At 40.7% G+C, this 19,699-nt stretch overlaps 1 protein-coding gene across 10 annotated transcripts in view; it reads left to right on the forward strand.

The window, feature by feature from the left end:
• LOC139766060 (disks large homolog 4-like) overlaps positions 1-19,699 on the forward strand; it is a 1,395,716-nt gene that overhangs the window by 1,355,076 nt on the left and 20,941 nt on the right. For 6 of the 10 annotated variants that reach the window (XM_071694219.1, XM_071694216.1, XM_071694230.1 and 3 more), the window contains 3 exons: positions 5,009-5,053; positions 6,050-6,202; positions 6,383-6,555. In XM_071694219.1, the coding sequence (XP_071550320.1) occupies positions 5,009-5,053; positions 6,050-6,202; positions 6,383-6,555 (371 nt within the window). The remainder of the gene's footprint in view (positions 1-5,008; positions 5,054-6,049; positions 6,203-6,382; positions 6,556-19,699) is intronic. The other 4 variants (XM_071694246.1, XM_071694262.1, XM_071694237.1 and 1 more) reach the window with 1 other exon arrangement.

Consider the following 19,699-nt stretch of genomic DNA (forward strand, 5'->3'; position numbering starts at 1 on the left):
TCTCTGAACTTGCACCTGTGCTTACTTGTTTCTTCTATTCCCATTTGAAAACCAAAACTTCTTGGAAGCATGCATTGAAACATCCCATCCCTAAGAAGGGTAACTGTTCTAACCACTCTAACTATCGTCCTATTGCTCTGACTTCAACTATTTCCAAGGCCTTTGAATCTCTCCTCAACTCCCATGTCCTTAGAAACATTAAATATCACAGTTTTCAGGGTTTTTTTCCCTGATCACCAGTATGGCTTCTGTAAGGTGTGATCCATTGGTGATATTCTTTCCTATCTTACTAATGTCTGGTCATCAACCCTGAAAGATTTGTGTAGGTGTCCTTGACATATCTAAAACTTTTGAGAGGGTATGGCATCAGGGTTCCATCATTAATCTCCCCTTATTTGGTTTCCCTTCCTCACTTTGCTCTGTCTTATCTAGCTACCTCTTTGGCTGATCTATCTCTGTGGTTGTTAACCAATCAGCCTCTTCCCCTTTCTCCTTCAACAGCAGTGTCCCTTAGGCTTCTTTCCTGTCCCCAACACTTTTTCTCCTTTATATCAGTGATTTCCTCCCTCCCACAAATATTTAAATGCCCTCATACACTGACTACTCATCGCTACATTCATCCACATACTTCAATTCTGCTCCTACTCTCACTCAATCTGTATCTCATTTTAACACAGCCTCCTCAATAAACTCAGACTTGGACAGGATTTTCTCAGTGGGTTAGATGAAATCTAGTTAGATTATATGCCTCCAAGACCCATTTTGTACCCATCTCTCTTATCATGAACTCCAAACAACTCTCGTCTATCCTTTGACAAGTTCTGTAATTCTATCTCTTGACTTGAAGAACATACATGGTATTACTGTAACATCCACTCTCTCTTGGAAACCCAACATTACTGAAATAGCTAAATCTGCCTCTAAGAAACTGAGAGTCCTGTTTAGATGTTGAAATTTCTTTTCTTTTGAATATTTGCTCCATTTACACACAGGACTGATTTATCCTTACATCCGGGGTCTGCATCCTTGCTTGACAGAGTTTAGATGAAAGAGTTCTGACTTATAGACTCTCCCAGACCAGTTTCAAAACTTGACCGTCTTGCTGTATGCTGCAATATTGGTTCACTTTCCTTCTTCTATAGGTATTACTGTGGTTCTTGCTCCCAAGAGCTGGCTGCGTGTGTGCCCCCACTAATAGCCATACCACACAATATTCAGCAAGCTGCTGCATCACACGATTACTGTTTGACCATTGGCAACTCAAGGGTGGGTCATTTTGATGACTTTCTTTCCCTACACCTCAAAGCTATGGAACACTTTACCCAATCATGTCATTCCCAGTAACTATGACCTGGCACATTTTAAAAGACAGGCTTTTTACTTCCTCTCATAACCCTTTCTGTATTTCAATTAAAGCCTTGGCTTGTTGTGGACTTTTGTGTGTGACTGGAGCCTCAAATGTAAGAGAAGGATGAGAATGAAGAGTTCCAAAAGTTAGCCATGATGGCTCACCTTAGAGTTACTAGTGGCGACACAGTATTCGTGCAGTGCAGTAACTCTTTGAGCATTACTTAGTTTGGCTTGTGATGAAGGCATGTTAGCATCCAGTTCATGGGATCAGACACTGAAGTAATGCTTCTAGATGAGGGAAAAGAACAATTTTGTGGCAAACAGTAAGTGGGTTAAGTTTTGAGGTCATACTGAGAGTCAGTAAGTTGGATTGCTTTAAAAGTCTGTTCATGGGTGAGTCATCCTTTTTGTATGAATGGAGCACTGTTCAACAGCAAAAAATCTTAGGCATTTGAACAGGGTTCCCAGTTTCTTATAGGCAGACTTAGCTATTGTGATTATTGTGTTGAGTGTAAATTACAGAGCCAGCTGAGAAGATAGGAAAGTTGTGAGGTTTGGTTAGAAAAGAAATAGGAAGATATTAGGTTTTAAAGATATTAAACATGTGTAGGTCAGACTCCAGTACTGGAAGATATTAGGCTTTAAAGATATTAAACATATGTAGGTCAGACTCCAGTACCACACCCTTTCAAAATCTTTCAAGATATCAAAGGTTACAAAATATTTTCTCAGAGAGGATGACCAGACATTTTTAACATAGAGAGTGATATCACTGGTGGATCTTGCCTTTCATGAGCCATACTGATCAGCCAAGAAAAGACATGAGGTTCAAGATGCTCATAGAATTAGAAGTTGAGGAGAGATTCAAAAACTTTGCAAATATTGAAGTCCAAGAAGGGAAAGTCTTGTTGTAAGAATAAACTAAAATGGACAAACAAGCATGGGCACAAGTTCAGCAGCACAGTACTTTTCTGTAAAATACAGGAGGGGTGCCATCTGGTTTATACACCTTTCTGGAGTGTAGGGATGGAGGTGCCTTTTGGACCTCTTTTAAGTAAAAAGTCATTATAGGGAAAGGCTTAGGTTGAGAAAAGATACATCATTGGGTTGGGAAATGTTAAGAGTAATTCAGGATGGAGGCAGTTTTAGTATCTTTGCAACAGAAAAGCAAAGGGAGAGTAGAACAACAGAAGTTGAGGTACTTTTGACCAAAGACCAGAAAGACCTAACATTAGTTGCTAGAAGAAATGTTACAATGCCCTTGGATAAAGGAGTCCTTGAGTTCCAAATAACTTGCTTGCAGTGATTTTGTGCAGAGGAAAGCTGAATACAAGTTGAAGGAAGAAGAGATTGTTTAAGCCTGACATGCCAAGTCCTTTATCCACATAGCCTCAGAATAGGAGTGGTGGCGGTGGAACCATGGATTGGAAGAACAAATGGTTTAAGAGGAAGAATAGATAAGTGACTCCATTTTTTTAGCAGGAATGTGTGCCATACACTCACTAGAGATGGAGTCATTGATTGAGGAGAGATGTTACCATATTTTAACCTCTCAGAAAAGAATTTTTGTAGTTTAGTCCTGTCATGTACATTCCAAGAGGGCAGATAGAGAATAATGTGTGACGAGTAAAGAGACTTTACAAGAGTGTTGTCAGATTAACCAACGGCTGGTCAAAGTCTTATTAACCAACTGGTGTTAAAGTCATGGCAAAAAATCTATTGTTGGGAAAGTTGTTTTGACAGTCTGGAATATGAATGGGTTGGTTAATGATGTGCTTCAGATTAATAATGATAGAAATCAAAAGGACCTCAGCCCCTTACCATCTTCATATAACAAGGTTTCATCTACTCCCTGCCGTAAATGTTGAAATCTCATAAGTAGAGGCCTAAAGCTTGCTGATGAGAGAAAGTCATGGAATTGTGGCCAAAATTTAGTTAGGTGAAGAATGTAATGAAGTTTGTAGAGTTAGGAGAACTGTTAATGAACCATGAAAAAATAGTGGTTGGATGACGCTTCCTAAGCCAGATGACTTCATGAGTTTAGAGCTTCAAGGTCCATGATGCATGCATTATGCAGTTTGGGATTAAATTCAGTGCAAATTCCTCCTTTGAAGTAGACTTGTGAGTGAGGATTAGTTGGAGCTGTTAAAGGAAGTAATGAAAACATGACTAGACAGTGGACTCTTCTATCATGAAGACATAAGGAGAGTGAGTCACTAGCTTGTTGGTGTTCAGCGTAAGGAAGGTTTGCAAGAAGACCATGCTTATTGGTGAAATTTATAGAAAATAGATTCATTGTAGGTGCTAGGTTCTTTACATTTTTTTTTTTCAGTCATGGACAAAAGTCCACATTAAGGTCAGGCCTTATTTGATATATACAGAGGTTAATGAAAAGGAAGAATAAGAGTCAAGTAAAAGTATTTATGAATTTTGCAGGTAATGAATAACTTTTATTTTAAAGTGTCCCAGGTTATAGTTGTTGGGAAAGACATGAGAGGGTAGATAGTTTCAAAGCTTTAAGGTGTAATGAAAAAAAAAACTTATCAAAATGGCCCACACTTGAGCTGCCAAGAGTCACACTGTAATCATGTGACTCAGTAGCTTGCTGAGTCTAGCTACTGATGGGGGTACATGAGCAAACCCGCTCTCTAGAGCAAAAACCAAAGTAATGCTTATGTAAGAGGGAAAGTGAACCAACATTGTGGCGTAGGGCAAGGGGTCAAGTTTGGAAGTTAGCTTGGGACAGTTTATAAGTCAGACTGCTTTTGACTCTGTCAAGTAAGCTCATGGCATAGCCAGCACTCATGTTAAAGAAAATATTTATGTTCTAGTCATATGGTAATGGTACTCACATCTGCTTCTGGCTTAATTGTTAAGCAAGTTAAGCATGTACATGTGTACATTTTGTTCATTTTTTATGGAATAAAAGCAAACAGTGCATGAAAATATGAGCGCTGTGAGCAAGTAATGTTACCTGTAGCAGCCATTTTCCTGTCTTCATTACCTGCATTACTCTACCCAGAAACTTTACCGCTTTGCATACTATCCAAAACCTCATATTCTTTACTTTTCTTTCAACATTTCAAACAGAAGTTTACCACCTGCAACACATATGTAAAATCCTTAATCCAATACCCTTTTCCTTATTAGTTTATCCAAAAGCTTTCCTGTAACACCTAAAATTTTCATCACTTTAGTTTGTATTGACTAAAACATGCTAAACATGTAACACTTGTATATTCTTTTTTGTCTCTGACTTTTATTATGAAAACATTATGACTCATTTTATCCACAACCATATGCTCTGAAGTTTTGTTCTTATTACAACGAACTTTTGCTGGCCACATTTCAATATCCAGTAAGGTGATTTCTGTACTTGATATGGTACAGATAAAATTTTCCCCAAACACTATTCTCAAGCTGAGGACTCATTTCTAGTTCTTAGTACTTTCTTAAAAGCTGAGATGTGTTAATGACTGTTACATTACCTTCAAACTGCACATACTTTAGTTTAGACTGTTAGATGTATAATACTTGTATCCCAAGCCCATTGCTCCATGACCTTGCACACACAGGTGCTTAGTCTAGCAGCTTGATCAGTTTGCATGGTGTTGCCTTAGATGAGTTTGCCCTGTTGATGGTGTGTCTCTCTTTACAGCCTCCATAGCAACAAATGACGGAGAGAGCGATAGCCGAAGCATGAGTGAGTATTTCCTCTTCTCGCTACATAGGCTTGCTGAAGTTAGTTAATCATAGTGTATGGAATTTTTCCTCAAGTTTCAGGCCCAGCAGAGGTTTTTTCTACAACAGAGATACAATTTTAGAAAGGCTAGGCGAGAGGATGAATATACCTGATGATATTGAACTTGATCTTACTAAACATGTTTATATCATTAAGAATTATAAGAATTTCTCATCAGTACATCTTTCTAATGAGCATTCTCATGAATTTTTGGAAGTATATATATTTATTTTTGAATTTACGCCAAAATAACTTTCACTCTGCTGGGTTAGAAAAGTACATAAACAAGCATGCTGCTATGATCTGTTTGCCAGTCCTTATGAAACCAATCAAGATCACACTGCAAATACAGGAAGTGAAAAGTTTTCCTTACTGACCATACCATTGTAACGAGACCCTTTTTTTAATCATATGTTTTATCTGAAAATTCAGCATGACTTGTGTTTACTGTATTTTTAGAAATCCAGAAATTGTGCAGATTGTTCTTCTAGATATTACATACTGTGTAATGATATAATGGTTTTCTCTTCATACTATTTATGTAAAATAGATAGCAGAGTAATGGTTCTAATGTACTATTTACTACTTGTAATACCCAGTTATCTGGCTTTTGCACTTTTTAATATCCATCACCGTTTTATTGTGAATTTGGCTTCATGTATATTGTATTTGTTAAAAAATCCCGGTATAGAATCAACATTACAGGATCATATGTTTTCATTTATCATTGAATTATTGTGATGAATTAGCATCAAGATGAAATTAGATAAAATTTGTGACAATGAATCTAAAAGCATATTTATTAGTTGTATGGTTTCATTTTCAAGACAGTCTAAAAATCTTAAGATCTCGTCATTATCAACAAGACTTGAAGTGCTGTTGTACATTGTATTTTGAAAATATATTTCAGAAGTGATTCAGTTTACTGCATTATACTTATACATATCATAATTTCAGGAGGAGATGACTACATAATCTTGAGTTATGAGGGTGTACAGCAGATAGAAATCTCCTACACTCGACCAGTTGTACTCCTTGGCCCCCTTAAGGACAGAATCAATGATGACCTTATATCAGAATTTCCAGATCAGTTTGGCAGCTGTGTCCCACGTAAGCTTTAAATGCACATGTCAGTTTGTAGTAGCTCCTCTACTTGGTTCCTTTTATATGAAGGGAAATTACACATGCAACAAGTTCACTGGAATTTAATTTTCTTTGTTTTGATAATCAGCTGTGTACATTGTTTTTAAAAAACCTATAAGCTATTCTCATGGAAGATAATTTCACCAGACACTACTCGACCTCGACGAGAATATGAAGTTGATGGTCGTGACTACCATTTTGTTGCTTCAAGGGAGCAAATGGAACGGGATATCCAGAACCATCTTTTCATTGAAGCAGGACAATATAATGATAATCTTTATGGAACATCAGTAGCATCTGTTAAGGAAGTGGCTGAGAAGGTAAGGGAAACAAGTGTTTAAACATTCAAGTAGAAAAATTTAATAATGTTTACTAGATATTTTATTTTATATGTGGAGCGCTGTAAGTGATATAGATATTCAGTACAGAATTTACACATGTGCATACATACATAGAACAATATATATATATATATATATATATATATATATATATATATATTTTGCCGCTGTCTCCCGCGTTTGCGAGGTAGCGCAAGGAAACAGACGAAAGTAATGGCCCAACCCACCCCCATACACATGTATATACATACATCCACACACGCAAATATACATACCTACACAGCTTTCCATGGTTTACCCCAGACGCTTCACATGCCTTGATTCAATCCACTGACAGCACGTCAACCCCGGTATACCACATCGCTCCAATTCACTCTATTCCTTGCCCTCCTTTCACCCTCCTGCATGTTCAGGCCCCGATCACACAAAATCTTTTTCACTCCATCTTTCCACCTCCAATTTGGTCTCCCACTTCTCCTCGTTCCCTCAACCTCTGACACATATATCCTCTTGGTCAATCTTTCCTCACTCATTCTCTCCATGTGCCCAAACTATTTCAAAACACCCTCTTCTGCTCTCTCAACCACGCTCTTTTGATTTCCACACATCTCTCTTACCCTTACGTTACTTACTCGATCAAACCACCTCACACCACACATTGTCCTCAAACATCTCATTTCCAGCACATCCATCCTCCTGCGCACAACTCTATCCATAGCCCACGCCTCGCAACCATATAACATTGTTAGAACCACTATTCCTTCAAACATACCCATTTTTGCTTTCCGAGATAATGTTCTCGACTTCCACACATTCTTCGAGGCTCCCAGGATTTTCGCCCCCTCCCCCACTCTATGATCCACTTCCGCTTCCATGGTTCCATCTGCTGCCAGATCCACTCCCAGATATCTAAAACACTCTACTTCCTCCAGTTTTGCTCCATTCAAACTTACCTCCCAATTGACTTGACCCTCAACCCTACTGTACCTAATAACCTTGCTCTTATTCACATTTACTCTTAACTTTCTTCTTTCACACACTTTACCAAACTCAGTCACCAGCTTCTGCAGTTTCTCACATGAATCAGCCACCAGCGCTGTATCATCATCGAACAACAACTGACTCACTTCCCAAGCTCTCTCATCCCCAACAGACTTCATACTTGCCCCTCTTTCCAAAACTCTTGCATTTACCTCCCTAACAACCCCATCCATAAACAAATTAAACAACCATGGAGACATCACACACCCCTGCCACAAACCTACATTCACTGAGAACCAATCACTTTCCTCTCTTCCTACACGTACACATGCCTTACATCCTTGATAAAAACTTTTCACTGCTTCCAACAACTTGCCTCCCACACCATATATTCTTAATACCTTCCACAGAGCATCTCTATCAACTCTATCATATGCCTTCTCCAGATCCATAAATGCTACATACAAATCCATTTGCTTTTCTAAGTATTTCTCACATACATTCTTCAAAGCAAACACCTAATCCACACATCTTCTACCACTTCTGAAACCACACTACTCTTCCCCAATCTTATGCTCTGTACATGCCTTCACCCTCTCAATCAATACCCTACCATATAATTTACCAGGAATACTCAACAAACTTATACCTCTGTAATTTGAGCACTCACTCTTGTCCCCTTTGCCTTTGTACAATGGCACTATGCACGCATTCCGCCAGTCCTCAGCCATCTCACCATGAGTCATACATACATTAAATAACCTTACAACCAGTCAACAATACAGTCACCCCCTTTTTTAATAAATTCCACTGCAATACCATCCAAACCTGCTGCCTTGCCAGCTTTCATCTTCCGCAAAGCTTTTACTACCTCTTCTCTGTTTACCAAATCATTTTCCCTAACCCTCTCACTTTGCACACCACCTCGACCAAAACACCCTATATCCGCCACTCTATCATCAAACACATTCAACAAACCTTCAAAATACTCACTCCATCTCCTTCTCACATCACCACTACTTGTTACCACCTCCCCATTTGCGCCCTTCACTGAAGTTCCCATTTGCTCCCTTGTCTTACGCACTTTATTTACCTCCTTCCAGAACATCTTTTTATTCTCCCTAAAATATAATGATACTCTCTCACCCCAACTCTTATTTGCCCTCTTTTTCACCTCTTGCACCTTTCTCTTGATCTCCTGTCTCTTTCTTTTATACATCTCCCACTCAGTTGCATTTTTCCCTGCAAAAATCGTCCAAATGCCTCTCTCTTCTCTTTCACTAATAATCTTACTTCTTCATCCCACCACTCACTACCCTTTCTAATCAACCCACCTCCCACTCTTCTCATGCCACAAGCATCTTTTGCGCAATCCATCACTGATTCCCTAAATACATCCCATTCCTCCCCCACTCCCCTTACTTCCATTGTTCTCACCTTTTTCCATTCTGTACTCAGTCTCTCCTGGTACTTCCTCACACAAGTCTCCTTCCCAAGCTCACTTACTCTCACCACCCTCTTCACCCCAACATTCACTCTTCTTTTCTGAAAACCCATACAAATCTTCACCTTAGCCTCCACAAGATAATGATCAGACATCCCTCCAGTTGCACCTCTCAGCACATTAACATCCAAAAGTCTCTCTTTCGCGCGCCTGTCAATTAACACGTAATCCAATAACGCTCTCTGGCCATCTCTCCTACTTACATACGTATACTTATGTATATCTCACTTTTTAAACCAGGTATTCCCAATTACCCGTCCTTTTTCAGCATATAAATCTACAAGCTCTTCACCATTTCCATTTACAACACTGAACACCCCATGTATACCAATTATTCCCTCAACTGCCACATTACTCACCTTTGCATTCAAATCACCCATCACTATAACCCGGTCTCGTGCATCAAAACCACTAACACACTCATTCAGCTGCTCCCAAAACACTTGCCTCTCATGATCTTTCTTCTCATGCCCAGGTGCATATGCACCAATAATCACCCATCTCTCTCCATCAACTTTCAGTTTTACCCATATTAATCCCTTTTCCATAGCCAGAGGTTGAACCATTTTGTGACAATCATTTTTTCATTTCATTTCAAGCTAGAAGTTTCAGTTTTCTAAATTATTTCTTACATTTTTCATATGTATATATGTATATGTGTATGTGTATATGTGCGTATGTAGGTGTTTGTATATATATATATGTATATATATGTATATTATCCCTGAGGATAGGGGTGAAAGAATACTTCCCACGCATTCCTCGCGTGTTGTAGAAGGCGACTAGAGGGGACGGGAGCGGGGGGCCAGAAATCCTCCCATCCTTGTATTTTTTAACTTTCTAAAATGGGAAACAGAAGAAGGAGTCACGCGGGGAGTGCTCATCCTCCTCGAAGGCTCAGACTGGGGTGTCTAAATGTGTGTGGATGTAACCAAGATGTGAAAAAAGGAGAGATAGTTAGTATGTTTGAGGAAAGGAACCTGGAAGTTTTGGCTCTGAGTGAAACGAAGCTCAAGGGTAAAGGGGAAGAGTGGTTTGGGAATGTCTTGGGAGTAAAGTCAGGGGTTGGTGAGAGGACAAGAGCAAGGGAAGGAGTAGCAGTACTCCTGAAACAGGAGTTATGGGAGTATGTGATAGACAGTAAGAAAGTAAATTCTCGATTAGTATATATACATATATATATATATATATATATATATATATATTTTATATTTTTTTTTTTATTATACTTTGTCGCTGTCTCCCGCGTTTGCGAGGTAGCGCAAGGAAACAGACGAAAGAAATGGCCCAACCCCCCCCCCATACACATGTATATACATACGTCCACACACGCAAATAGACATACCTACACAGCTTTCCATGGTTTACCCCAGACGCTTCACATGCCTTGATTCAATCCACTGACAGCACGTCAACCCCGGTATACCACATCGCTCCAATTCACTCTATTCCTTGCCCTCCTTTCACCCTCCTGCATGTTCAGGCCCCGATCACACAAAATCTTATTCACTCCATCTTTCCACCTCCAATTTGGTCTCCCTCTTCTCCTCGTTCCCTCAACCTCTGACACATATATCCTCTTGGTCAATCTTTCTTCACTCATTCTCTCCATGTGCCCAAACCACTTCAAAACACCCTCTTCTGCTCTCTCAACCACGCTCTTTTTATTTCCACACATCTCTCTTACCCTTACGTTACTCACTCGATCAAACCACCTCACACCACACATTGTCCTCAAACATCTCATTTCCAGCACATCCATCCTCCTGTGCACAACTCTATCCATAGCCCACGCCTCGCAACCATACAACATTGTTGGAACCACTATTCCTTCAAACATACCCATTTTTGCTTTCCGAGATAATGTTCTCGACTTCCACACATTCTTCAAGGCCCCCAGAATTTTCGCCCCCTCCCCCACCCTATGATCCACTTCCGCTTCCATGGTTCCATCCACTGCCAGATCCACTACCAGATATCTAAAACACTTCACTTCCTCCAGTTTTTCTCCATTCAAACTCACCTCCCAATTGACTTGACCCTCAACCCTACTGTACCTAATAACCTTGCTCTTATTCACATTTACTCTTAACTTTCTTCTTCCACACACTTTACCAAACTCAGTCACCAGCTTCTGCAGTTTCTCACATGAATCAGCCACCAGCGCTGTATCATCAGCGAACAACAACTGACTCACTTCCCAAGCTCTCTCATCCCCAACAGACTTCATACTTGCCCCTCTTTCCAAAACTCTTGCATTTACCTCCCTAACAACCCCATCCATAAACAAATTAAACAACCATGGAGACATCACACACCCCTGCTGCAAACCTACATTCACTGAGAACCAATCACTTTCCTCTCTTCCTACACGTACACATGCCTTACATCCTCGATAAAAACTTTTCACTGCTTCTAACAACTTTCCTCCCACACCATATATTCTTAATACCTTCCACAGAGCATCTCTATCAACTCTATCATATGCCTTCTCCAGATCCATAAATGCTACATACAAATCCATTTGCTTTTCTAAGTATTTCTCACATACATTCTTCAAAGCAAACACCTGATCCACACATCCTCTACCACTTCTGAAACCATACTACTCTTCCCCAATCTGATGCTCTGTACATGCCTTCACCCTCTCAATCAATACCCTCCCATATAATTTACCAGGAATACTCAACAAACTTATACCTCTGTAATTTGAGCACTCACTCTTATCCCCTTTGCCTTTGTACAATGGCACTATGCACGCATTCCGCCAATCCTCAGGCACCTCACCATGAGTCATACATACATTAAATAACCTTACCAACCAGTCAACAATACAGTCACCCCCTTTTTTAATAAATTCCACTGCAATACCATCCAATATATATATATATATATATATATATATATATATATATATATATATATATATATATATATATATATTCCCTGGGGATAGGGGAGAAAGAATACTTCCCACGTATTCCCTGCGTGTCGTAGAAGGCGACTAAAAGGGAAGGGAGCGGGGGGCTGGAAATCCTCCCCTCTTGTTTTTTTGTTTTTTTTTTGTTTTTTTAATTTTCCAAAAGAAGGAACAGAGAAGAGGGCCAGGTGAGGATATTCCCTCAAAGGCCCAGTCCTCTGTTCTTAACGCTACCTCGCTATCACGGGAAATAGCGAATAGTATGAAAAAAAAAAAAAATATATATATATATATATATATATATATATATATATATATATATATATATATATATATATTCTCTTTTTTTTCCATACTATTCGCCATGCCCGCATTAGCGAGGTAGCGTTAAGAACAGAGGACTGGGCCTTTGAGGGAATATCCTCACTTGGCCCCCTTCTCTGTTCCTTCTTTTGGAAAAAAAAAAAAAAAAAATGAGGGGAGGATTTCCAGCCCCCCGCTCCCTTTCCTTTTAGTCGCCTTCTATGACACGCAGGGAATACGTGGGAAGTATTCTTTCTCCCCTATCCCGAGGGTTTTTTTTTTTTTTTTTTTTTTTTTTTTTTTTTTTCCCCCAACCCACCCCCATACACAATGTATATACATACACGTCCACACACGCAAATATACATACCTATACATCTCAATGTACACATATATATACACACACAGACACATACATATATATACCCATGCACACAATTCACACTGTCTGCCTTTATTAATTCCCATCGCCACCTCGCCACACATGGAATACCATCCCCCTCCCCACTCATGTGTGCGAGGTAGCACTAGGAAAAGACAACAAAGGCCCCATTTGTTTACACTCAGTCTCTAGCTGTCATGCAATAATGCCCGAAACCACAGCTCCCTTTCCACATCCAGGCCCCACACAACTTTCCATGGTTTACCCCAGACGCTTCACATGCCCTGATTCAATCCACTGACAGCACATCAACCCCGGTATACCACATCGATCCAAATATTGCCCTCAAACATCTCATTTCCAGTACATCCACCATCACTCAATCAAACCACCTCACGCTAAATATTGTCCTCAAACATCTCATTTCCAGTACATCCACCCTTCTCTGCACAACTCTATCTATAGCCCGCACCTTGCAACCATTTAACATTGTTGGAACCACTATTCCTTCAAACATACCCATTTTTGCTTACCGAGATAATGTTCTCGACTTCCACACATTCTTCAATGCTCCCAGAACTTTCGCCCCTTCCCCCACCCTATGATTCACTTCTGCTTCCATGGTTCCATCCGCTGCCAGATCCACTCCCAGATATCTAAAACACTTTACTTCCTCCAGTTTTTCTCCATTCAAACTTACCTCCCAATTGACTTGACCCTCAACCCTACTGTACCTAATAACCTTGCTCTTATTCACATTTACTCTCAGCTTTCTTCTTTCACACACTTTACCAAACTCAGTCACCAGCTTCTGCAGTTTCTCATATGAATCAGCCACCAGCGCTGTATCATCAGCGAACAACAACTGACTCCTTAACTAGCTCTCTCATCCACAACAGACTGCATACTTGCCCCTCTTTCCTAAACTCTTGCATTCACCTCCTTAACAACCCCATCCATAAACAAATCAAACAACCATGGAGACATCACACACCCTTGCCGCAAACCAACAAACACTTGAGAACCAATCACTTTCCTCTCTTCCTACACGTACACATGCTTTACGTCCTCGATAAAAACTTTTCACTGCTTCTAACAACTTGCCTCCCACACCACATATTCTTAATACCTTCCACAGAGCATCTCTATCAACTCTATCATATGCCTCCTCCAGATCCATAAATGCTACATACAAATCCATTTGCTTTTCTAAGTATTTCTCACATACATTCTGACTTCACTCCCAAGACATTCCCAAACCACTCTTCCTCTTTACCCTTGAGCTTCGTTTCACTCAGAGCCAAAGCATCCAGGTTCCTTTCCTCAAACATACTACCTATCTCTCCTTTTTTCTCATCTTGGTTACATCCACACACATTTAGACACCCTAATCTGAGCCTTCGAGGAGGATGAGCACTCCCAGCATGACTTCTTCTGTTTCCCTTTTAGAAAGTTAAAATACAAGGAGGGGAAGGTTTCCAGCCACCGCTCCTGTGCTCTTTAGTCGTGTATTACGACACGTGAGGAATGCGTGGGAAGTATTCTTTCTGCCCTATATATATATATATATATATATATATATATATATAATGTATGTATGTAATGTATGTATGTATGACTCATGGTGAGGTGCCTGAGGATTGGCGGAATGCGTGCATAGTGCCATTGTACAAAGGCAAAGGGGATAAGAGTGAGTGCTCTAATTACAGAGGTATAGGTTTGTTGAGTATTCCTGGTAAATTATATGGGAGGGTATTGATTGAGAGGGTGAAGGCATGTACAGAGCATCAGATTGGGGAAGAGCAGTGTGGTTTCAGAAGTGGTAGAGGATGTGTGGATCAGGTGTTTGCTTTGAAGAATGTATGTGAGAAATACTTAGAAAAGCAAATGGATTTGTATGTAGCATTTATGGATCTGGAGAAGGCATATGATAAGAGTTGATAGAGATGCTCTGTGGAAGGTATTAAGAATATATGGTGTGGGATGCAAGTTGTTAGAAGCAGTGAAAAGTTTTTATCGAGGATGTAAGGCATGTGTACGTGTAGGAAGAGAGGAAAGTGATTGGTTCTCAGTGAATGTAGGTTTGTGGCAGGGGTGTGTGATGTTCCCATGGTTGTTTAATTTGTTTATGGATGGGGCTGTTAGGGAGGTGAATGCAAGAGTTTTGGAAAGAGGGGCAAGTATGAAGTCTGTTGTGGATGAGAGAGCTTGGGAAGTGAGTCAGTTGTTGTTCGCTGATGATACAGCGCTGGTGGCTGATTCATGTGAGAAACTGCAGAAGCTGGTGACTGAGTTTGGTAAAGTGTGTGAAAGAAGAAAGTTAAGAGTAAATGTGAATAAGAGCAAGGTTATTAGGTACAGTAGGGTTGAGGGTCAAGTCAGTTGGGAGGTAAGTTTGAATGGAGAAAAACTGGAGGAAGTAAAGTGTTTTAGATATCTGGGAGTGGATCTGGCAGCGGATGGAACCATGGAAGCGGAAGTGAATCATAGGGTGAGGGAGGGGGCGAAAATTCTGGGAGCCTTGAAGAATGTTTGGAAGTCGAGAACATTATCTCGGAAAGCAAAAATGGGTATGTTTGAAGGAATAGTGGTTCCAACAATGTTGTATGGTTGCGAGGCGTGGGCTATGGATAGAGTTGTGCGCAGGAGGGTGGATGTGCTGGAAATAAGATGTTTGAGGACAAGATGTGGTGTGAGGTGGTTTGATTGAGTAAGTAATGTAAGGTTAAGAGAGATGTGTGGAAATAAAAAGAGTGTGGTTAAGACCAAACCATTTCAATACACCCTCTTCAGCTCTCTTAACCACACTCTTTTTTTTACCACACATCTCTCTTAGCCTTTCATTACTTAATCAAACCACCTCACTCCACATATTGTCCTCAAACATCTCATTTCCAACACATCCACCCTCCTCCACACAACCCTATCTATAGCCCATGCCTCGCAACCATCTAACATTGTTGGAACCACTGTTCCTTCAAACATACCCATTTTTGCTCTCTGAGATAACTTTCTCACCTTCCACACATTCTTCAATGCTCCCAAAGCCTTTGCCCCCTACCCCACTCTGTTGCTCACTTCCATTTCCATGGTCCCATCCAGTTTTTCTCCTTTCAAACTTACCTCCCAATTGACTTGCCCCTTAACCCGACTGAACCTAATAACCTTGGCTCTTGTTCACATATACTCTCAGCTTTCTTTCACACACTTTACCAAACTCAGTCACCAGCTTCTGCAGTTTCTCACATGAATCATCCACCAGTGCTGTATCATCAGGAAACATCAACTGACTCACTTCCCAAGCCCTCTCACCCACAATAGAGTGCATACTTGCCCCTCTCTTCAAAACTCATGCATTCACCTCCGTAACAACCCCATCCATAAACAAATTAAACGACCATGGAAACATAACGCACCCCTGCCGCAAACCAACATTTACTGTAAACCAGTCACTTCCCTCTCTTCCTACTCATACAAATGCCTTACATCCTTGATAAAAACTTTTCACTGCTTCTAGCAACTTACCTCCCACACCACAGCATCTCTATCAACTCTATCATAAGACTTCTCCAGATCCATAAATGCTACAAACAAATCCAAATGTTTTTCTGAGTATTTCTCACATACAAATTTCAAAGGAAACACCTGATCCACACATCCTCCACCACTTCTGAAACCACACTGCTCTTCCCCAATCTGATGCTTTGTGCATGCCTTCACCCTCTCAATCAATACCCTCCCATATAATTTCCCAGGAATACTCAACAAACTTATACCTCTGTAATTTGAACACTCACCTTTATCCCCTTTGCCTTTGTACAATGGCACTATGCATGCATTCCCGTCAACAACACAGACATCCCCTTTTTTAATAAATTCCACTGCAATACCATCTGGCTTTCATCTTCCACAAAGCTTTCACTACCTCCTCTCTGTTTACCAAACCATTCTCCTTGACCCTCTCACTTCAAACACCACCTCGACCAAAACACCCTATATCTGCCACTCTTATCATCAAACCTTCAAAATGCTCATACCATCTCCTTCTCACTTCATCACTACTTGTTATTAACCCCTCCCCCCCATTAGGCCCCTTCACTTATGTTCCCATTTGCTCCATTTTCTTATGCACTTTATTTACCTCCTTCCAAGACATCTTTTTATTCTCTAGAATTTAACGTTACTCTCTCACCCCAACTCTTTTTCACCTCTTGCACTATTCCCTTGCAGAAATCATTCCAAACACCTCTCTCTTCTCTTTCACTACCAATCTTACTTCATCCCACCACCCTTTCTAATCTGCCCACATCCCATCTTTCTCATGCCACAAGCATGTTTTGCACAAGCCATCACTGCTTCCCTAAATACATCCCATTCTTCCCCCACTTCCCTTGCATCATTTGCTCACACCTTTTTCCATAGTTCACTCACTCTCTTCACTCCAACATTCTCTCTTCTTTTCTGAAAACCTCTACAAATCTTTACCTTTGCCTCCTTAAGATAATGATCAGACATCCCTCCAGTTGCTCCTCTCAGCACATCCAAGTCTCTCTTTCATCCGCTTATCAATTAACACGTAATCCAATAACACTCTCTGGCCATCTCTCTTACTTACATATGTACACTTATGTGTATCTCTTTTTAAACCAGGTATTCCCAATCACCAGTCTTTTTTCAGCACGCAAATCTACAAGCTCTTCACATTTTCCAGTTACAACGCTGAACACTCCATGCACACCAATTATTCCCTCAACTGCCACATTACTCACCTTTGCATTCAAATCACCCCTCACTATAACCTGGTCTTGAGCATCAAACCTGCTAACTTACTCGCTCAGATGTTCCCAAAACACTTGCCTCTCATGATCTTTCTTCTCACATGACCAGGTGCATAGGCACCAATAATCACCCATCTTTTTCCATCCACTTTCGTTACCCATCTCAATATAGTGTTTACTTTCTTACACTCTATCACAGACTCCCACAACTCTTGCTTCAGGAGTAGTGCTACTCCTTCCTTTGCTCTTGTCCTCTCCCGAACCCCTGACTTTACTCCCATGACATTCCCATACCACTCTTCCCCTTTACCCTTGAGCTTCGTTTCACTCAGAGCCAAAACATCCAGGTTCCTTTCTTCAAACATACTACCTATCTCTTCCTTTTTTCTCATCCACACACATTTAGACAAATATTTTGAATACTGTATGCAACACAATTTTCAAACTTTATTAACATCTTTAGTCTCCATGATCAGGGAGAGAGTGAGATGATACTGGATTTAGATTTTTTTTTTTTTTCATACTTTGTCGCTGTCTCCCGCGTTTGCGAGGTAGCGCAAGGAAACAGACGAAAGAAATGGCCCCCCCCCCCCCATACACATGTACATACGTCCACACACGCAAATATACATACCTACACAGCCTTCCATGGTTTACTCCAGACGCTTCACATGCCTTGATTCAATCCACTGACAGCACGTCAACCCCTGTATACCACATCGCTCCAATTCACTCTATTCCTTGCCCTCCTTTCACCCTCCTGCATGTTCAGGCCCCGATCACACAAAATCTTTTTCACTCCATCTTTCCACCTCCAATTTGGTCTCCCTCTTCTCCTCGTTCCCTCCACCTCCGACACATATATCCTCTTGGTCAATCTTTCCTCACTCATTCTCTCCATTTGCCCAAACCATTTCAAAACACCCTCTTCTGCTCTCTCAACCACGCTCTTTTTATTTCCACACATCTCTCTTACCCTTACGTTACTTACTCGATCAAACCACCTCACACCACACATTGTCCTCAAACATCTCATTTCCAGCACATCCATCCTCCTGCGCACATCTCTATCCATAGCCCACGCCTCGCAACCATACAACATTGTTGGAACCACTATTCCTTCAAACATACCCATTTTTGCTCTCCGAGATAATGTTCTCGACTTCCACACATTTTTCAAGGCTCCCAAAATTTTCGCCCCCTCCCCCACCCTATGATCCACTTCCGCTTCCATGGTTCCATCCGCTGCTAGATCCACTCCCAGATATCTAAAACACTTCACTTCCTCCAGTTTTTCTCCATTCAAACTCACCTCCCAATTGACTTGACCCTCACCCCTACTGTACCTAATAACCTTGCTCTTATTCACATTTACTCTTAACTTTCTTCTTCCACACACTTTACCAAACTCAGTCACCAGCTTCTGCAGTTTCTCACATGAATCAGCCACCAGCGCTGTATCATCAGCGAACAACAACTGACTCACTTCCCAAGCTCTCTCATCCCCAACAGACTTCATACTTGCCCCTCTTTCCAAGACTCTTGCATTTACCTCCCTAACAACCCCATCCATAAACAAATTAAACAACCATGGAGACATCACACACCCCTGCCGCAAACCTACATTCACTGAGAACCAATCACTTTCCTCTCTTCCTACACGTACACATGCCTTACATCCTCGATAAAAACTTTTCACTGCTTCTAACAACTTGCCTCCCACACCATATATTCTTAATACCTTCCACAGAGCATCTCTATCAACTCTATCATATGCCTTCTCCAGATCCATAAATGCTACATACAAATCCATTTGCTTTTCTAAGTATTTCTCACATACATTCTTCAAAGCAAACACCTGATCCACACATCCTCTACCACTTCTGAAACCGCACTGCTCTTCCCCAATCTGATGCTCTGTACATGCCTTCACCCTCTCAATCAATACCCTCCCATATAATTTACCAGGAATACTCAACAAACTTATACCTCTGTAATTTGAGCACTCACTCTTATCCCCTTTGCCTTTGTACAATGGCACTATGTACGCATTCCGCCAATCCTCAGGCACCTCACCATGAGTCATACATACATTAAATAACCTTACCAACCAGTCAACAATACAGTCACCCCCCTTTTTAATAAATTCCACTGCAATACCATCCAAACCTGCTGCCTTGCCGGCTTTCATCTTCCGCAAAGCTTTTACTACCTCTTCTCTGTTTACCAAATCATTTTCCCTAACCCTCTCACTT

The sequence above is a fragment of the Panulirus ornatus genome, chromosome 4 (genome assembly GCF_036320965.1).
Source record: "Panulirus ornatus isolate Po-2019 chromosome 4, ASM3632096v1, whole genome shotgun sequence".
NCBI classification, from domain to species: Eukaryota; Metazoa; Arthropoda; class Malacostraca; order Decapoda; family Palinuridae; genus Panulirus; species Panulirus ornatus.